At 33.9% G+C, this 22,040-nt stretch overlaps 1 protein-coding gene across 1 annotated transcript in view; it reads right to left on the reverse strand.

Moving 5' to 3' along the window:
- The window catches only part of CCDC178 (coiled-coil domain containing 178), a 360,492-nt gene that overhangs the window by 314,079 nt on the left and 24,373 nt on the right, over positions 1-22,040 (reverse strand). Inside the window, exons 3-4 of the mRNA XM_033087581.1 lie at positions 14,924-15,013; positions 8,604-8,743 (exon numbers count right to left, since the gene is read on the reverse strand). Of these exons, the coding sequence (XP_032943472.1) occupies positions 8,604-8,743; positions 14,924-15,013 (230 nt within the window). The remainder of the gene's footprint in view (positions 1-8,603; positions 8,744-14,923; positions 15,014-22,040) is intronic.

Raw genomic sequence — 22,040 nt, forward strand, 5'->3', positions numbered from 1 at the left:
ATATATCTATTGTTTAAAACAAGTCACAAACAAATCACAAGTCCAGCTCTGCTCATTAATGGGAGGAGGCGTAAAGGAGAAGGGTAACCATTTCTAATCCACCATTATCTTACCTTTGACCCCAAGCATATATGTGTCTCCTATATGCAAGGACCTTAAATATAAGTGATAAAACCACACAACTCACTGAAGAAAACATAGAACTAAATCTTCAAAACCTGGGGTTTTGCAATGAATTTTTAGATGTGACATCAAAAGTATGAGCAACAACAATAACAACAAAAAGGATAAACTGAACTTCATCAAAATTAAAAAGTTTTGGACATTAAGGGACATTATCAAGAAAGTGAAAGACAATCTACATAATGAGAAAAAAATGTTTCCAAATAATATATCTGATTAGGATCTAGTATCCAAAATATATAAAGAACTCTTACAATTCAATAACAAAAATGGATGACCTATGAAAAACAGTTTGGTGGTTCTTCAATAAGTTAAACATAAAATTACCATGTGTCAAAGCAAATATATCCCTAGGTATATACCTGAAAGAATTGAAGAAAGCTATTCTAACAAATTCTTGTACATGAATACTCATACTCAGCCATATTTACATTAGACAAAAGGTGGAAACAACTCAAATCCCCACCAACAGACAGATAAACAAATTGTGGTATATACATACAATAGAGTATTATTCAGCCATGAAAAGGAATGAAGTACTGATATATAGCAACGTAGATGAAACTCAAAATGTTATGCTAAGTAAGATAAGCCACACACAAAAGATCACATATTGTATAATTTTATTTATACAAAAAAATTTAAAATAGGTAAATCCATAGAAATAAAAAGGTTATTGCGGTTGCCAGGCCAGAGTAGAGAAATGAATAGGGATTATATCCTTAATGTGTATGGGGCTTTTCTTTGGAGTGGTGAAAATGTTCTGGATCTAGACAGAGGTGGTGATTGTGCAACATTGTGAGGGTACAAAATGTCAGAGTTGTTCACTTTAAAATAGTTAATTTTATGTTATGTGAATTTCATCTCAATTAAAAAAACCTATGGGAACTGGTTTAAGTATAGACTTTAGCTAGTAATACTATATCAACGTTGGTTCATTAATTATAACAAATGTACAATATTAATTTAAGATATTAAAATAGGAAAAACTGGGTCCAGAGTATATATGAGATCTCTGTATTACCTTCCAATTTTTTTAAAAAGTCTCAAATTGTTTTAAAACTAAGTTTATTTTAGAAAACCAATACTTAGGAGGAGAACATAAAAATGAACTACTACCTAATTAAAAGAAATTATTTTAAAGACGATAAAAGAATATGACTAGCTTTTGAATCACAGGGTTAAAACCAATTAGTATAATATGAAACCCTGGAGTTCTTTTGGGAATTGTAACATTTTGGACTAAAAAACAAAAGAGAATTCAAAATGCAAAGTATCTGAGCTTCCAAGTTATTATGGCAGTGCTATGGATTGAGCTGTGTCCCCTCAAAATTCCCATATTGAAGTCCTAATCTCCGAAGTGGCCGTATTTGGAGACAGTTAAAGGATATAATTAAAATAAAATGACATCATAAGAGTGGGGTCCAATAACCCTGGTGTTATTATAAGAAGAGGAAGAGATACCACAGCTTGCTCTCTCACCACGTGACAACAGTGTTTGCAAGTCAGGAAGAGAATTCTCAATAGAAACCAACCCTGACAGCACCTTGATCTTGGACTTCTAACCTGGAGAACTATGAGAAAATAAATTTCTGTTGTTTCAGCCACTCAGTCTGTGGTATTTTGTTATGGCAGCCTGAGCAGACTAATACAGGAAAAAGTCTGAGAGAGCTACTCAGGGTTATTTCTTATGCAAATCAAAGCTCCTCTCAGAGCCAAGAGCTCAGAGTAGAACAAAGTGACAAGGAGAAGAACAAATTTGTAAACTATTCCCAGGAAGCAAAATGAATCATAATCAAGAAACATTCCTCGGTCCCAGATGTGGTTGACCTAACATCATGTGCCTTCACAAATTTCAGAATTGTATGCATCAGTAAAAGCTTTTCTTTTCTCCCTTTTTTGAATGAGCATGTTTATTGTGATCATTCTGTCCGTGCTTCACATTGTATGCTAAGTGTGCAGAAGCAGTATTTAACTTGTCATATTAAATCACAGATATCTGGGTCAAAAGAAGCTGCACCCAAAGAACATTATCTGCATCAGATCAGTTACAGAACATGTGATCGTGGACCTCTGCATAAAACCGTAATGGAATGAAACTTTTGGGGAGCTGATGATTATACTTTGCATTTAGACGAGTTGTTAATCATGTTGCCAATGGACTGATAGATTGCTACATAAATTATCCCGAAAGAATCATGTCTCCTGGCATCCACATCTTGTCTAATACACAACCACATTAAGAGGGGGATTGATTAAATGCTTTGCTTTGGCCAGTGGGACTTCAGCAAACATAACATAAGCAAAGCTTTGTTAAGCACTTGAGCATTGAGATTTGTACTCTTAGAACACTCTCCCAGCCACTAGACATGTGAGTGAGGCATCTTTATCACTATTCTCAGTTGAGTTAGTACATGTGTGCATCCACATGATTGGCTCCAGGCAAGAACCAACAAAATTGCCCAGCTGAGCCCCAAACAAATGGCTCAATTATAATGAAATAAATGTTTGTTCTAGCCACAAAGTTTTAGAGTCTGTGCATTTGTGTATAACAACAGATAACAGGAAAAACAATGGTTACTTTTATAAAGGTATTTTCATTAGAATGATGGGGACCAAATCCAGATTTCAGTGAATAAATTAGTAATTGGGAGGTGAGGAATCCAAGATACTAAACTTAGACAACTCTTCAGATGGTAAGTGGGACAGTAAGAAAAAGCAAAAAAAGGATATATATTTAAAGGTATGTGTGGTATAAAAATTTCTTGAAAACCAGAGAAACATCAATATTTTAAATGTTGACAGAAGGGAGTTAAGAAAAAAGGAGATTTGGAAGATAGGTTGGTGAGAACACCTGATGATAACAATCTCCTCGCAAAAACAGAAGACGTACTGCAAATGAAAGCAGTAGCGATTGGTGGGGAAAGGAAATCTTCCATGGAAGGAAAAAAGGAACAATGTTTGTGGAATTCAAGGGTGTTCATACATGAGATAGCAGGAGTCTGAGGCATTTGTTATTATATTTCCCGTTCTCTTGGGTAAGCAAAAGATACATGAGTAGTCAGATGGCCGATATGGAGACCTGCACAAAGGAAAGGATTGGAGTAGATACCAGAGAATCCTAGAAAAAGTTCTGGTTGACAACCAGAATAATTTCAGAACACTGTTAAAGGTCCCAATGAGGTTAGAGACCACAAATGCCTAAGATCTCAAATTTGGTTTACTGTGTGATGTTCTCCAGAACTATTACGCAGGCTGGGGGTAAGAGTGGAGATGGCCAACCATCAGTGAGATCTCACCAGGGTTGCCATTTTATCAGACTAGAAGAATAACAGGATAAAAAAATAAAGGACCAAACATATCAGTTGGTGAGTGTTTTAAGACATGAACTGACGAGGCAAGGAAGTAAAGAAAAATAGAATTCCAGAGTGGGAAACAGTAGATATGTCAGGATTTGAAGTGTCTTTAAGTTTCAAATGAAATATAATTGAATTAACAAAATGAGAGAATTCAAAGTATCAGAAATGCGGTCAAAAGGGTCAGATGATTAAATGTCAGGTTTCAGAATTAAAAACAAATATGACATGGAATAACCAAGCAAAGTCTTCAATTGGAATTACAAGCATTTTAACATTCATGTGTTTTGGTCCTCATAGCTGACATACTCTCAAGCATAGATGACCCAGCACAGTGACGAATCGGATGTTCTGGGATCTCAGACACACGTGGTATGGATGCTGGCTTTGCCACTAACTGTGTGATCTTAGGGGAAATCAACCTCTGGAATTGTTTTCCTCATCAGCAAATTGGGGGTAATACTGGCTTCTACCTCACATGATTTCAATAAGGAGCAATAAGGAGTCAACGAAATCATGCATATTAAGCTTATGATATAAAGTAAGCACTTAATAAATATTAGCTTTATTATCATTTTATTGATGATGTTATAATATCTGTACAATATAATCTTTGTATTCTAAAGAATGATTTCTAAATACAGATTTCTAAGTCCACAACTTAGAATTGTTTGACTTACTGTTTTTCAACTTTACAATGGTGCAAAGGCGATACTCATTCAGCAGAAACCATACTTCAAGTTTTTAGTTTAAATCCTTTCCTGGGCTAGCAATATATGGTAAGATACTCTCTCATGAGGCAGCAAGCCATAGCTTCCTGCCAGCTTTGCAATCACAAGGGTAAACAAGCAATACTCTACAGAGTACTCATTGTTTTGGATGATTTTGTCCCACTGAGCGTGTTTAAGATAGGCTAGACTAAGCTATGATGTTCAGTAGGTTAGGTGTACTAAATGCATTTTCAACTTACAATGTTTTCAACGTGTAACCCCATCATAAGTTGTGGAACATCTGTACTTTCTCTCTATGCCATTCTTTTAAATCATGGTAGCATCTTAATGATTTGCATTGATTAAATGAAGAGGACATTTTTTACTTCGGTAGAGATCATTACAAATTAAACAAAACTATCTCTAGTCTAGGAGAATAAGGTGGCAGAAAATAAAACCTTTACTAGTATGGGAAGTTATCTAGGCAATTATTTCCATCATTTTGCAGGGTTTCCTTATTCTTTGCAAAAACAATAAGTAGAGAAAATGTTCATAGTAACACTACTCTGAAGAATTTTCTTTTCAAAATTCAGAACTTCAATTAAACTGCAATGAGATGGACAAGCTTATTATGGCAGACTTATCTCTGCTAATCACAGGCTCTCCAGTGTTTATTCTGACACAGTAGAAAGCACTGTATTATAATGGGCAAACAAACTATAACGGCTGATCCAAAAAAGATTGATCTTTCACTTATCTAATGTGTTCCATACCCAAAATAGATTACAGCTTTATAATTACTTAGAGAACATGATCTAATAAAAGATTAAGATTATCCTGATTAAAAACAAGCATTATCCCAAAAAGAAATCCCACTCCCATCAGCAGTCACCCTCAGCCCTAGGAAAACATCAACCTACTTTCTGTCTCAATAGACTGGCCTATTTTGGACATTTCATATTAATGGGATTATATAATGTGTGAGCTTTTGTGATTACGGCAATAGTTACACAACTCTGAAAATACACTAAAAACCACTGAATTGTACACTTTAAATGGCAAACTTTATGGTATGTAAATTATCTCAATAAAGCTGTTTTAAAAAATTCAGCAGTTTGTAGAGAAACACAGTGGACAATTTAGACAAAAGTAAAACTATTGCAAATTAAAAAAAAGAGGAAAAACTGCTTGGCCTAAGGAGGGCATCACTTTCTCCCTGTCCTTGACCTCACCCTACCCCATCATAAATGCACTCCTCAAAATTCCCAAGAGAAACGTAACTTCATCAAAAACAAACAAACAAAAACAAACAAGTCACAGTGGACTGAACAAAGTCAAGATCAGTATATTTTCAGATTTGGGTGCTTTATCAGGAGATATTTAATGGGGGACAAGATCAAGCATACCAACATTCACATCATAGGGGTACCAAAAGGAGAAGAGAGACAGCAGGAATTAAAAATTTACATGAATAAATAATGATGGAAACCTTCCCTAACTCAGCAAAGGAAATGGACATTCAAACCCAAGAAGTGCAGAGAGTCCCAAACAAGTTGAACCCAAAGAAGTCCACACCAAGAAAATTATAATTAGAATGCAAAGGTTAAAGACAAAGAGAGAATCCTAAAAGTAGTAAGAGAAAGGCAACTAGTAACTTATAAGGGAGCTCCCATAAAATTGTCAGCTGGTTTCTCATCAGAAACTTGGCAGGCCAGAAGGACTGGCACAAAATATTGAAAAGCAAAGACCTACAATCAAGATCATGAGTACTCTACCCAGCAAAACTATCATTTAGATAGTTGAAGAACAGATAAAGAGCTTCCCAGACAAGAAAAGGCTAAAGGAGTTCATTATCACCAAACCAGTCTTATAAGGAATGTTAGAAGGACTTCTTTAAGATGAAAAAAAAGATAAAAAATATGAATAACTAAATGGCAATAACTACAAATATCAACAATTACTTTCAATGTACATGGATTACATGCTCCAAACAAAAGACAGCGTGGCTGAATGGGTAAAAAAACAAGACCCTTACATATGCTGTCTACAAGAAACCCTCTTCAGATCAAAAGATACACACAGACTGAAAATAAAGGGATAGAAAAAGATGTTTCATAAAAATTGAAACAAGCAAACAAACAAACAGACAAACAAAAAGCTGGGGTAGTAATACTTATAGCAGACAAAACAGACTTTAAAACAAAGAAGACAAACATGAGATAAAGAAGGATTTGGTAATCCTAGGTCTAGGCATTTATCCAAAGAAACCCAAAACGCTACTTCGAGAGGACATGTACATCTATATGTTCATTACAGCATTATTTACAATAGTTAAGATATGAAGGCAACCTAGTTGTCCCTGAATGGATGCATGAAGAAAAGGAGGTACATATATAAGATGGAATATTACTCAGCCATAAAGAAGAATAAAATTTTGCCATCTGCAAAAACATGGATGGACTTAGAGGGTACTGTGCTGAGTGTATTCAGTCAGACAGAAAAAGACAAATGTCATAGATATCACTTGTAAATGGAATGTAAAGAACAAAATAAACACACAAACAAAACAGAAACAAACTCATAGATACAGAGAACATTTTGATGGTTGCCAGATGGGAGGGGATATGGAGGTAGGTGAAAAAGGGGAATGCATTAAGAAGTGCAAATTGGTTGTTATACAGTAGTCATGGGGATGTAGCATAAGGAATATAGTCAATAATATTTTAATATCTATGTATGATGTCAGATAGATACAAAATTTATTGTGGTGATAGACGGGAGGGGGTTGGGGACAGGGTGAAAAAGGTGAAGGGATTAAGAAATACAAATTGGCAGCTACAAAATTGTCATGGGGATGTAAAGTAAAGCATAGGGAATATAGTTAATATGGTAACAACTATGTATATTGCCAGGTGGGTACTAGACTACTCAGGGTGATCACTTCTTAAATTATATAAATGTCTAACCACTATGGTGTATACCTGAAATTAATATAAAACAATATTGGATGTCAACTGTAATTTAAAAACTCAGTAAAGAGGGGAAAATATAGGGGATTAAGAGGTTCAAATTTCCATGTATAAAACAAAGAAGTCTTGGGGATGTATTTTACAGCATAGAGAATATAGTCAATAATATTGTGATAGGGTGGTATGCTGTCAGATGGTTGCTGGACTTACCATGGTGATCACATTTTTAGGTATATAAATATTGAATAACTATGGTGTACACCTAAAACTAATATAATATTGCATATTAGTTATATTTTAATAATAATCTTTTTAAAAAGTAAAAAAGAAAATAGCAGATGTTTTGTAAATGGTAGTTCTGAATATATTAGATGGATAGATACATCAGATGTATCTAGAAAAGAAAGGCTCTGCTTCAGGTCTTCATTATTTTTTCATTCAACAGACATTTATTGAGTGCCTACTATGTATTGGATTCTGAGGTAGGCACCCGAAGACAGCACTAACAAAGTAACAGAGATAATATGATACTAATATGAAATGATATAAATAATATTATAGGGCAATAGCTAGTATATATTGAATGCATATCTTATGCTGGTTCTTTAACACAGTATCTCCATTCCCGTCTACGCCTGTAATTTTAACAAACACACTACAATGCTTTTCTTGAAGGAAACAAAACCCTAGATCAAGCATCGTCAGTGGCCACGAGAACCTTTGCAGAGCCAGAGCCAGTAACACAGGTCTCTGGCAAACTTACCCTTCCATTTGGACACTCCAATTGTGCATTAATTGCTCAGAAATACAATCTTTATAAAAGGTATGAGAAGGTGTTTATCATTCCTAAATCATCCTTTGAAAATAATTGAAAGTTACAGTGATTTCAAGATTGGACTCCCTTCAGAATAATAAAGGCAAACCAACAGGTTAAAAAGAGAAATAAATGTCATATTCTTTTTCAACAGACCTATTAAGTATTTCTTCAGAATAAAACATCTCATTAAAAAGGGCACACTGTCCTTTTACACACTAATTTACTCATCTAATCATCTAATTGGTTTAGTGTCCCAAAAAAGGATGTAAATGCTATTTGATTTACTAGTCAAGTTGGCTTATGGAAATTACTACTTAGCATGATTGCCTCTGGATAAAGAACAAACAGGTGGTGGGGGGGATCTATTTAATGAGATCATTTCAGCCTTCCGGAGTGCGACTATGAAAAGCATGTCTAGATTACGAAATTACACAACTGAGCAAAGATTCTATAAAGTATTTCAACTATCATAAAAAAATAATAGTAACTCTTTGGGTTCTTTTAATAACAGAACTTTTATAGGCTCTATAGGACTTACAATAATGTTAGCATTTCATATATCACTTACCTGTTTCAAATGCTCTTGTATTTTAGACTCTACATCTTCAATGTGTGAAATCATTTTGTTGACACATGGTGCTGGGATGTTTACTAACGCACAGCTGTGACGTCGACATGGGTAGCTAAAGTAAATGCCTTTATTCAACCCTAAAGGAGACAGAAGTTAGTTATCAGTTACATACAGTGTAGTAAGCTTGATGTTCAGAATATGCAAAAATATTCAGCTTTATTAATACTAATACTCAAATATTTTTAACAAACAGGTTGATAAATATGTCACAATTACAAAATAAACCTTCTGAAATTTAAAACCTAAAATAATCATTTAGACTTAAAATGTAATAAAAATGAAACTAAAAAGCAAAAACAAAACTTCAAAGTTAAAAGGTTTAAGTTTTAGCATCACGAACCATTGTGGGGAAAAAAGTAAAGACAAAAGGGAGAAAACATATTAATCCATTTGTTTCTAGATAGATCCTGAATCACTTAAAAAATGACTTTGACATATATTTTAAATACTCCTTTTAAAGAGATTCCACATTTTCCAGTGTAAATAATGTCCAACAATTCATTCACTAAAGGAGTTTTTCCTTAAATCCAGCATGAGTTTCTCTTGCTAAAAAAATAAAAGCAGGTCCCCCTTCATCCTCATAATAACCTCATTTTCTACCTTCCATTTCTGAAAATTGGAGTCTCATATGAAGAGTGATTGATGTTCTCACTACAGCATTCAAGTTGTACTCATCAGAAAATCCACTCAGTCTGATGTGCCTCAATGCTTCTAATCCTGGCACGTCGGAATCAACTGAAGGTTGCAGAAGCACAGCAAAGTTGTCCATGAAACTCCACCAAAGTGCTTACTTACAGGCCTTTTGCCTCTAAGGACACTGTAGGGCTGGGTTATAGCTGCAATCACTGATCTGAAATGCCAGACACAAAATAGGCTTGGTGCCTCCGTGAGAACAGTGTGATGTCCTCATTTCAGTTGACCTTGAGACTTAGAAGTAATGCTGTTGCCTCCAGCTTGTGCCTTTCGTTTCAATGCCAATCCACAGAGATGGTAAAAATTTTACATACCTTCATTTAAACTGCAATCTTGCAAATGAAGTCCCATAATCTCCTCCTCCAAAAACACAATCTCTGTGAAATGGCATATCTGTTTCATTTATAAATCAAAGTGTTTACTTTATCCCATATATATGAATGTGTGTGTGTGTGTGTATATTCTAACATTTTTTGAACACTAAAATCATGTGCTAAACATGGGACTATGCTAAGTACTTTTGATGGCACATTTTATTGGACCCTCACAACAATCTTATGAAATGTAATTACTATCTTTATTTCATAGATGAGGATACCAAGGCTTAGAAAAGTTATATAAAATGTCCAGTTCCATAAAGCTGGTAGGTGGGCGAGTTGGCACTTGAACTATATCTCCCTGGCCATGGAGTGTAAACTATACTATAAAAGTTTTTACATGTTTTAAAATGTGGCAAAATAAAGAGGAGCAGTCCTAAAAATGTATTTCAGGGCATTTCAGATGTTTCACATATCACTTGTTTTTCAATTTTGAATATTCCTTCAAGATATCAGTGTCAACATTCTGAAGTATTTTAGCTTGCTTTGAACATACTGGGCACAAATATTTGCTGAGACTATTTTGGGTGGGTTACATTCCAACTTTCCTCTTTAGTTCATATATATATAGATATCTACATATCTACATATCTATATCTATATATATATCTATATATATAGATATCTATATTGCTAAGATATATATATCTATATATCTATATATATAGGTATATATATCTATATATCTATAGATATATAGATATATATATCTTAGCAATAGTCAAAGGACCGGGAACAAGCTGGTGAAAATTACATATTGATCTCCTATCCAAGTATCTTGATAAGGGCATGTTGCCCTTCCTCTAGAAATAAGGTTTTAATATACATTTAACAAGCAGGCAGTTGTCCTTATACTTAAAACATTTGTTTTGCTTCATTAAATGTGGAGAAAACAAGGATAATAATGACTCATTTAATATTTTCTGCATATTCTACTCTCAATCTATTGCATGAATACTAATTAATTTCCATAGCACCCCTATGGTTTAGAATTAACATTGTACATATGGTAAAGTGGGGGAAATGAAATACTATGAAGTTAAATTTTGCACTGAAAATCTGTAAAAGACATGACATCATAAGCAGTACAAGCAAGAACCATAATTCTTGAGCTCTTATTACTATTTTTATTCTAATGTATGCATGATACATGTTAATAATTTACTTTCCATTTCTTTTTAATTTTACCCCTCTTAAAGAGACACCTAGATCACTGAATTAGGAATCTATGTTCATTCTTTTTTTTTTTTTTTTACTTGACTGATAACTAACTGTGCTTCCTAAGCTGAAACTATTCACTCTCTAACCTCAGATTTCTCAATAAATTAATGGGTCAGTGGGGTGGGGCATTATATAAGATCTTTTCCCCCTAAAATTCCATGATACAGTGAATTAATGGTTTTAGTCAAATATAAATTGACAAGAGCTCCTCCCAGTGAGGGCTATGCGCAAGTGATCACGGTCATTATTTAAAGAACTAAGCTCAAACAGGACTCTCCTCCGCTCTAAGCATCTGCCCAACTCCAACTCCCTTGCTGAAAATCAATGTATAAGAGGGAAGATCCTCCTGGTCTTAGGTCAGAGTTGGTTTGTTGAGACTCTGCAGCATGAAACTTCCATTTGAGGAAAAATATGGACTGGCTGATTATGTTGGCAAATTAAATAGAAATATTATGTTCATAAACTGTCAACTCCCCTTGCTCAATAATTTAATCCTCACATAATTTATTCACCCAGCCCCAATAACTTACGATGTATTTGAAACTTTAGAATGTTAAAACTAAAATCCTATCAGTGGATATGGGGCAAGGAGTAGAGTGATGCTAACTATAAAGGGCATGAATGAACTTTCTGGAAAGATGGAAGATTCTATATCCTTTTTAAGATAACGGTTAAATGGATGCATACATTTGTCAAAAGCCATTGACTTGTACACTTGAAATGAGTAGACTTTATTATACTTAAATTTTACCTCCATAAATTTATTTTATGAAAAGACCACTAACCATACCCTAGTGGCAGAATTCCATAATCTCCTATCATTCTCCTTTTCTCTTTAAACTCTTTATACTACAGAACATGATACATGTTAATAACTTCCTTGAAATGTTCCTCTTTAATAGCATTCTATCACTTCTTCATTACCTACTTCTCCACATAGTCCTTAATCATGACTCTTGGTAAGAAATAAGTTTCTCTCTTAGTCATCTCCTCTAAGTGCTTACCTCCCAACTAACCATCTTTATTTATAACTTTACCCCAAACTCCTTGCCAAAATGTACAAATCTTCCAAAGCATGTCGTTCCTAGAGCCGGCCCTAGCACTGAATGTAGAAAATGGAAGGCTGGACTTGCAACGTCCTTTGTAGAATGGGAGAACAAGAGTTAAAATTAGAATGTACCCATAGAGAAGCAGATATGCCACACACAAAGCAACAACGAAATTCCGAACACCAGTAAACTAACATGCCAAAGCCAGAAAGGCTACAGAGGAAAGGACCACATTCCTACCATCAGACATAGAGCTGGAAAAGGAAAAGGAAACATACAGACAGAGCTCCAGGATGGGAGGGATCTGATACATTCCAAGCAGTGAGAATGGTGCCTGACACAGCCTGGATAATCAGGAACTATTTGGCAAATAAAAGAATGGTAAGAGAGTAAAGATATACCAACATAAAACTTTTGGCTACAGGCCTGCCTCCAGTCTACTTGGTATTAAACATCTGGACTTTGTCAAGGCCAGCAAGCCAAAGGTAGTCTTGAAGGGACAAACCCATTTGCAAAGCCAGTATTTCTAAAACTGAACTGGTCTTCATTCTACTCAACCTCCTTTCCTTTCTTCTCAATTGCCATTATCAAAGTACGCAACAGTTAAATCATTGTTGAATCCTCATTTCATTCAAGTTCCTATATCAGTATATTACCACATCTTAACAATTCCTTTGCAATGTCTCTTTAATTCCTATCTTTCATAGACATTGATCCTTCATAGGTCAAGCCCTTATTACCTTAATCCTGGACTAGAATGATAAGGTAATCAGTCTCTGTACTTCCGCCTGCACCCAAATAATTCTGCATAGACTCATATTTCCAAGCAAAGGATTTGGTTATGTAACATTACACACACACACGACCAGAGACTGAGAAATGAAGTTCACACTCTTGAGCTTGAAATTCAAAATGCTTCTTGACTGCACCTGAATCATTTCTTCCTTCATATTAACCAATTATCTTTACATTTCTGAATCTTCCCTATACTATAGTGAAAGTAATCTATTTTTTTCCATATTTTGTACTATTTCATCACTGTTATCTGACTCATTTTGTTCTTCTTGCTTACATACCCTTATCACTTTTTACAAATGTATCCTTTACGATTCAGTTCAAATTTGTCTTTATCCATTAACAGTTCTTAATCCTTAGAGACCATAAATATTGGTGTTACTCAAAACACTGGAGGCAAGTCTTGCCCATACTATTCATTCGTCATGTACTGTGATATTGTGACTTATAAGTCATATATTTCTCCTCGGTCCTGTTTTTGACATAGAGCTCCTAAAACTCTTGAAATTTCCCAAGCGATGAGAGCAATAAAGGTGGCTTCACTGTGTCAATGAGGTGACTTTTGGACCCCACCTAGGCGTAGGGGCTGGTTGCCAGGAATACCAACCACATGATTGGAAAATAAGAATTTTCCGTCCCATCCCCAGAGAAGAATGGCTGGAGGTTGAATCAATTACCAACAGCCAATGATTTAATCAATCATGCCTAGTAATGAGGCCTCCATAAAAACACAAAAGGATGGGGACTGAAGAACTTCCAGGTTGTTGAACCTATGGAAATTTGAGGAGAGTGGCAGGCTCTGAGAGGGCAAGGAAGCGTTGTGCTCTTTCCTCATACCTTGCCCTATGCATTTCTTCCATCTAGCGGTTCCTATGCATGTCTTCCATCTAGTGGTTCCTGAGTTATATCCTTTTGTAATAAACTAGTAATTTAGAAACTAAAATGTCTCTTTGAGTTCTATAAGCCACTGCAGCAAATTAATCCTCAGGGGGTGGCATTTATTAAAACCTCTGATCTATAGCAGTTGGTCAGAAGCGCAGGTGATAAGCTGGGCTCTCTCCTGGCATCTGAAGTGGGAGCAGGGGCAGTCTTGTAGGACTACACCCTTAACCTGTAGGATCTGATGCTATCTCCAGGTAGATGGTGTCAGAATTGAACTGAATTGAAGGACACCAATTGGTGTCCGAGAAGTGCTTGGATACCCCATGCATACACATCAGAATTGAATAAAGAATGTTTTAACTACCCTTTGTCATCTCATTACTCTATATAATCACTGTTTTCTAATTAGTGTATAGTTATATTTTATTTGGTCTATAATTATACACTCCGTTTCTTAAACATATCTGTACCCTAGAAGCACATGTACATTCCAGTATTTTGAATGTACTGGTTCATAAATCAATCATTTGATATTTTTAAAAATTTCTCCAAAACTATGACTCATAATTAATTATGGGCAATAAACTCTAACCCAGGATATTAAGATTCTATTCAACATTTCTAGTGGATAGAAATAAAGAATCAGAATGGCAACTTATCCCAATTTTATCCTGTTAAACTGAGAATCTCCAGAGCAGAAATTTACCAAAATCAAGATTTCGATTTTTTTGATGTAAAGTTCTCCCCCAGAATGACCTAAGAAACAAGTATGAACCCCTATACATGAAATGTATATATTTCATTATCTCTTTCCACCTCTTTCCACATATAATATCAGAAACACTTTCAGAGATAATGTTTTCTGTATTCTCAATGAACAAATTTTAATTCTGGATTTCAAACTCCCAAAACATTAGTCCTTTTTCTTCTAAGAGACCATTTGAACTGAAAAGTTTCCAGCATCTGTCAGTCCTGGCATGAGCAACAAAGAAAATGTTTATTTTAAAAATCCATACATTTGTGAAATTGTAAATAATTCTTATGAACCCAATTGTAATCAATGTTATCAATAAAATATATTACAATATTGTATTCTTATTATATATCATTACTTTGTTAACTATTAATTGATATTTAAGGTTTATTTCTTAATAAAAATATAATAGTGACATCACAAACTAATGAGTAAATATAAAAACAGTTTACATAGGTTACTATAAAATTTACATTCAGTCCTCACCTTCAGTATTTGTCATTTTATTTTCATGAAAAATCTCAACAGCATCCTTAGGGGCACCAAACAGAACCAAAGCTTGTGATGTGGCATTGTCTTTGAAGAAGAAAACAAAAATTTCTGTGAGCAGCTAATATTTGCTTATTAAAATTTTAAAATAAGCAAACTAATGTACAAAAGTATGTTTTAAGTGTTGTCCTTGAAAAAGCAACTACAATACAAATATCAACCAAAACCCACAGTACAATATCTTTAGATGTTTTCTGTTATTTAATTAGCTGAAGTCTCAAAAGGTATTCAAAACAGCATGCAGCTAGTAAAACAAAGATCACCCACAGTGACATCACCAAAATGGCAGAGTAGGAAACCCCAGCCTCCATCCCCCAACAAAGATCAACAATTAAACAGCTTTCCGCAAACAAAACTAGCTATAGGAGAGCTCAGGAATCCACTTAAGAACTTCAGCGACACTGCTGAACCAAAAACCTGAGAATAACCGCAAAAAAAATATGGGAAGACAACTTCATTTTGCCAGCATCATCCCATCCCTCCAGGCAGACACTGCTCAGTTAGAAGAGGGAACTCTCCAGCTTGAAATAGTAGTTTCCCTCACTGGGAAAGGGTGAGCAAACAGCTTCCCTGCCCGTTCTGGGCACTGCACAAAGGAATCACTTCAGTTTTACCCCAGCCAGTGAACAGCAAAGCTGAGAAGTACAGCAATGGCTTGAACACAGAAGAACAGCTGAGCCTGCCAATGTCAGTCATGCAGTGCAAGTGATCACGGTTCCCAGTGCCCTGCTCTGCAAGGAACCCAGCAGCTTTGCAGGCAAAGCTGTCCTTTAGAAATAAAGGAAGAGAAAGAGTTTCCCAGACAAACAAGAGCTGAGGGAGTTCATCATCACTACACCTGTCTTACAAAACAGGACTTCTTCAAGCTGAAATGAAAGGACACCAGTCAGTAACATGAAAATATAAAACACGCCAGTAAAGTATATAGTAAAATTGAGAATACTCAATACTGTAATATGGTGTAGTGTTAATCACCAACTCTAGTATAAAGGTTAAAGGACAGAAATATTAAAATAGCTATAGCTGAAATAATTTATTAATAGATACACGATATAAAAATATGGAAATTGTGACATCAAAAACATAAAATGTGAAGGAAGGAGGAATAAAAGGGTACAGTTTTTGTATGTGATTGAAGTTAAGTTGTTACCAGCTTAAAATAACCTCTTATAGCTATAAAATGATTCATGTAAGCCTTAAGGTAACCACAAACCTAGAGTAAATACACACACACACACACACACACACACACACACACGCCACCCCCCACCTCACCCACCCCCCCCCCCACACACGGGAATCAGAGTATACCAATATGGAAAATCATCAAGTCACAAAGACAGCAGGAGAGAAAGAAGTGAAAAACAGGCAGAAAGCAATCAACAAGTTGGCATTAAATCTTTACCTATCAATAATCATTTTAAATGCAAATAATTAAATTCTCCAAAAGGCACAGAGAGGTTGAGCAGATTTAAAACAAAGAAAACAAACAAAAAGACCCATCTACACACTACTACAAGACACTCATTTCAGCTTTAAGGGCTCAAAGTGAAAGGATGGAAAAAGATATCAGGCAAATGGAAACCAAAGATCAGAAGTAGCTATACTTATATCAGACAAAACAATCCCACTTACAATAGCATGAAAAGAGTAAAATATTTAGCAATAAATTTAACCAAGGAAGTGAAAGATCTATATACCAAAAACTGTAAGACATTGATGAAAGAAATTGAAGAACACAAATAAATGGAAAGATCACATGTTCATGGATAGAAGAGTAAATATTGTTAAAATGTCCATTCAATTCAATTTTCATCAAAATTCCAATGGCATTTCACACAGAAATAGAAAAAACAATCTTAAAATTCTTATGAAACACAAAAGACCCCAAATAGCCAAAGCAACCTTGAGAAAGAAGAACAAAGCAGGAGTCATCACACTTCCTTATTTCAAACTATACTAGAAAGCTATAATAATCAAAGCAGTATGGTTCTAGCATGAAAATAGGAACATAGATCAATGGAAGAGAACAGAAAGCCCAGAAATAAACCCATGACTATATGACCAATTAATATTTGATAGGGGAGCCTAGGATACTCAATGGGAAAAGAATAGTCTGTTCAAAAAATGGTATTGGGAAAACTGGATATTAACATGCAAAAGAATGAAACTGGATCTCTACCTTATCTGACTCACAAAAAAATTAACTTGAAATGGGTTAAAGACTTACGCATATGACCTGTAACCATAAAACTCCTAAATGAAAACATAGGGGAAAAGTTCCTTGACATTGGTCTTTATAAAGGATCTTTTGGATATGACACAGGAAACACAACCAACTAAAACAAAAATCAGTAAGTAGGACTACATCAAGCTAAAAACCTTCTAAAGAAACAACCAACATAATGAAAAGACAACCTATAGTATGGGAAAAAATATTTCCAAACCATCTATCTAATAGGGAGTTAATATTCAAAATATATAAAGAACTCATATAACTCACTAGCATACAAACAAATAATCCAGTTTAAAAATGAGCAATGGACCTGAGCAGACATTTTTCCAAGCAAGACAAATAGCCAACAGGTACATGAAAAGGTGCTCAACATCATTAATCATCAGGGAAATGCATATCAAAACCACAATGAAGTATCACCTTACACATGTTAGAATGGCTATTATCAAAAAGACAGAAGATAATAAAGTGTTGACAAGGATGTGGAGAAAAGGAAACTCTTATGCACTATTGGCATAAATATAAATTTGTGGAGCCACTACAGAATATGGAGGTTCTTCAACATATTAAAAATAGAATTCCCATGTGATCCAGCAATCCCACTTCAGGGTATTTATCAAACGGAAATGAAATCACTTTCTCAATGAGGTATCTGTACTCCCCTGTTCACTGCAATGTTATTCACAATAGCCTAAACATGGAAACAACTAAATATCTATATACAGATGAATGGATATAGAAAATATGGCTTATATATACAATGGTATACTGTTCAGCCATTAAAAAAGAAAAAAGAAAAAAGAAAATCTTGCCATTTGCAACTACAAGGATGTACCTTGAGGACATTATGCTAAGTGAAATAAGTCAGACAGAGAAAGACAGATACTATATGATCTTACTTATATGTGGTACCTGAAAAAGTTGAACACATAGAAGCAGAGAGTAGAACAGCAGTTGCCAGGGGCTGGCATGGGAGGGAATGAGGAGATGTGGGTCAAAGAGAATAAACTTCCAGTTTTAAGAGGAATAAGTTCTGGGGACCTAATGTACAGCACAGTGACTATAATTAACTACATTGTATTGTGTATAGATGGTCCCCGACCTACGATGGATGATTCAATTTAGGATTTTTTGACTTTATGATGATGCAAAAATGATACACATTTAGTAGAAATCAGACAGGCTAAGCTATGCTGTTCCATAGGTTAAATACATTTTTGAGTTGCAATATTTTCAACGTACCATGGGTTTATCAGGATGTAACCCCATCATATGTCAAGGAGTATCCGTAATTGAAAGTTGCTATGAAGAGTGGATTTTAATGTTCTCACCATAACAACAAAATAGTGATTATGTGAAGTGAAAGATGTGGTCAATAATATTACAGTAAACATTTCACAATATATATATGTTATCGAATCATTATACTGTAGATGTTAAACGTACACAATGTTATATGTCAATTATATTTCAATAAACCTGGAAAACATAAATAAGTAAATACATAAATAAATAAATAAATAAATACAAATAGCAAATAAATCATTATGTGCTGATATACAAAGCAGCCTGAGATACATTGCTAAGTGAAAAATAGCGAGACACAGATTTGTATGTACGAGTATGTTTTGTCATCACTTTTTGTTTTTCAAAAACGAGATGAAAATATTGATAGACATTTGTAAATGTATATAAAACATATAGATCAAGAAACTGTTTAGACTGGTTACCTTTGCCAAGAGGGAGTGTAGAGAAGGAAAATTTTATATTTCATTATATAATCTCTGAAGTGTTTAAAAAATTCTCAAACATAAGAATATATTAATATTTGTTTGACTATTTCTTATAAAATTAAATATATTTACTCTAAAATGCAGCAACTCCACTCCTAAGTTTTACTCAAGATAAAGTGTAGGTCCATGAAAAGATCAACCAGGAACATTTGTGATATCTTTAATCATAACAGTAGAAACCAGAAACTTAATGTTCATCATTAGGAAAATAAATTTTTAAAAATATTGTGTACTCATGCAATAGTATAATGCTGAACAGTAAAAAGGAATGGAGTAAAATTGGTAAACCTCAAAAAATGTACTGAGTAAAAATAATCAGAGAAAGTACAACAGATATTGTATAATTCTATTACTATAAGTTTCAAAAAAACAAAACTAAACTATCGTGATATATATAAAAACAATAGTTGCCTGTGGCAGGTGAAAAACTTTATGGTATGATAAAAATATTTTCTAGAATGGAATTGTGGCTCTGCATTTATCATGTATACATTTAACAAAAAGCATTAAATTATTAATTTAAGACTTAAGCTTTTCATAGTATGTAAATTATAAAACAGAAAATATATTGTTTCGCTCTAGTGGCATTAAACCATTTTGATAGCTTGTACATACATACATACATAAATATAAGAATATCTAATGCTAATATTTACAATCCATTACAAATAGGATATTTATAGTCTAAAACTCCACTAAAGAATAAAATGAGGCAAAAATAAAGTCATAGAAAAATATGCAAACGTAAAAGAAATGTGTTGAAAAGGTATAAAAATGATGAAAGAGTGTTAATCAAATAACCATTACAATGTGTATGAATTATTTAAATTTGTCTTAAAAAATCGCCAAATAAAAATGATACAGAAAATTCTGTAAATAAAATATATACATTTCTTTCCTAAGAAAATTTGATGTGAGCAAATTATGAAGGAATCTAGATCTTAAGCTAAACAATTATTAACTCTTAACCTAAAAAGTTATTATTTTAACATTAAAGCTATAGTTAATAAAGATCTAAGTATGTGTAATAATACAGCAATGCATTTTAAAAATGAAGAAAAAATTTAGAGAAAAAATATATTGTTTTTTGTTTCCAAAAAACAAATGTGTCAGGGATAAATCTATCATAACGTAGGTATTAAAAAAATGAAAACACTTTATAAGGAAGTTCAATTAACTGAAAATCAACTCTTCTTAAATCCATCAGGGAATTGAAGTCAAACTGATAGAATTGAATGCAAACTGACACCAAAAAAGACAGAAACAGAAGCAAATACAGAGAGAATCATAATTTACTGGGAGCAGACACTACGGAAGCCAAAAATGGGTAGAAAAATTTAAACTGTAATTGATGAACTGTTGGAGGCTGAGTGTGGACTAGCTCGAAACTCCTGGGAACCAGTCTTAGAGGGTCACTTACACTTTCATTAATTTTATTTCTTAGTTTTATTTCCAGGAGCTTCACCAGGTTTTCACAGTAAACAGTGGAGAAATATTCTTCCATACTTTCAGAAGGAGGAGTAGAAAAGTAACTATTTTAGAATTATGCCCAGGGTAAAAAAATAACCATTTCCAAAAAAATCTATGGATTATGCCCAGTGTTCTGTTTTCCATCTGACCTCAAGGAAAACTACTTTAACAGAGCTACTTTCCTAACTGATGTACGGAAGGGAAATACCCAACTCCAGCCCCCTCTAGCCTTTTTGTCACACTTAAGGTGGGAAAAGACTAAGAAGCATGGCATAACATTTTGCATTTGTCAAAACCTATAGAACTATATTACATAAAGAACAAGTCCTAATGTAAAATACGGAATTTAGTTCACAATAATGTATCAGTATTGGTTCATCAACTGTAATGAATGTACAACACTAAAGAAAGATGTTAATAATACTCAAAACTGTGAGGGGGTGGACAGTGGACAAGTGGGCACTCTATACTATCTGCTAATTTCTGTAATAAAATAAAATTTTATTAATTTTTTTTAAAAATCAATCAATAGGCATCATCCCTAAGGAAATCCAGAGTTTGGACTTACTTAGTCAAAGACTTTACATTGTCTACTTTAAATGTGTCCAAAGGGCTAAGAAAATCATGACTAAACAATTTTTTGAAAGTATGAGAATGACGTCAAATAGAGAATATCAGTAAAAAGAAACAAAGTAGATATTATGGAGTTGAAAATTATAATAAATGAAATGAAAAATTCACTAGAGGGGCTCAACTTTGAGTAGGCAGACAAAGAATCACTGAATTTGAAGATAGGTCAGTTGATATTACCCAGTCTGAGTAACAGAAAAATAAATAAATAAATAAGCAAACAAAATGAAGAGAGCCACAGATACATGTAGGACAATAGCAACCGTATCATCATATGTATCATAGAAGTCTGAGAAAGAGAAGGGACAGCAAAAAGAGTAGAAAGACTATTTTTAGAATCAATGACTAAAATATTACAAATATGATGATAAACATTAATTCATACATCCGAGAAGCTCAAGGAACTCCAAGCAGAATGAACAAAATTTAGACACATCACAGATGTGAAAAGCCAAAGAATCTTGAAAGCAGCAGAAGGCAAGCAATGAATCACTCACAAGGAATCATTAATAAGATAAAAAGGTGATTTATGAATAGAAATCATGGAGCCAGAAGGCAATGGATTGACATTTTGAAATTGCTGAATTAGAAAAAAGAATTGCCAATTGAAAATTTTAATCTGGCAAACTATCCTTCAAAAATGAAGAAAAAAATTAAGGCATTTACAGATAAACAAAAACCAAAAATAGTACTTGAATCTGCATTAAGAAATAAATAGCATAGCACTACAAAGAAAGGTAACTACTTATTCAGTATTAACTATAAAAGACAATATGCATGTATTTTTGGCTGTAACTTTTTCCTGTCCTATTTGAATTAAAATACAACTTTAGAGAGCAATAATTTAAAATATGCAATGGTTGGCACAAATGTATAAAGACATAATTTGTGACAATAACAGAAGAAGGAAAGGTGAAATGGAGCT

Source organism: Rhinolophus ferrumequinum, chromosome 19 (genome assembly GCF_004115265.2).
Source record: "Rhinolophus ferrumequinum isolate MPI-CBG mRhiFer1 chromosome 19, mRhiFer1_v1.p, whole genome shotgun sequence".
Taxonomy (NCBI): Eukaryota; Metazoa; Chordata; class Mammalia; order Chiroptera; family Rhinolophidae; genus Rhinolophus; species Rhinolophus ferrumequinum.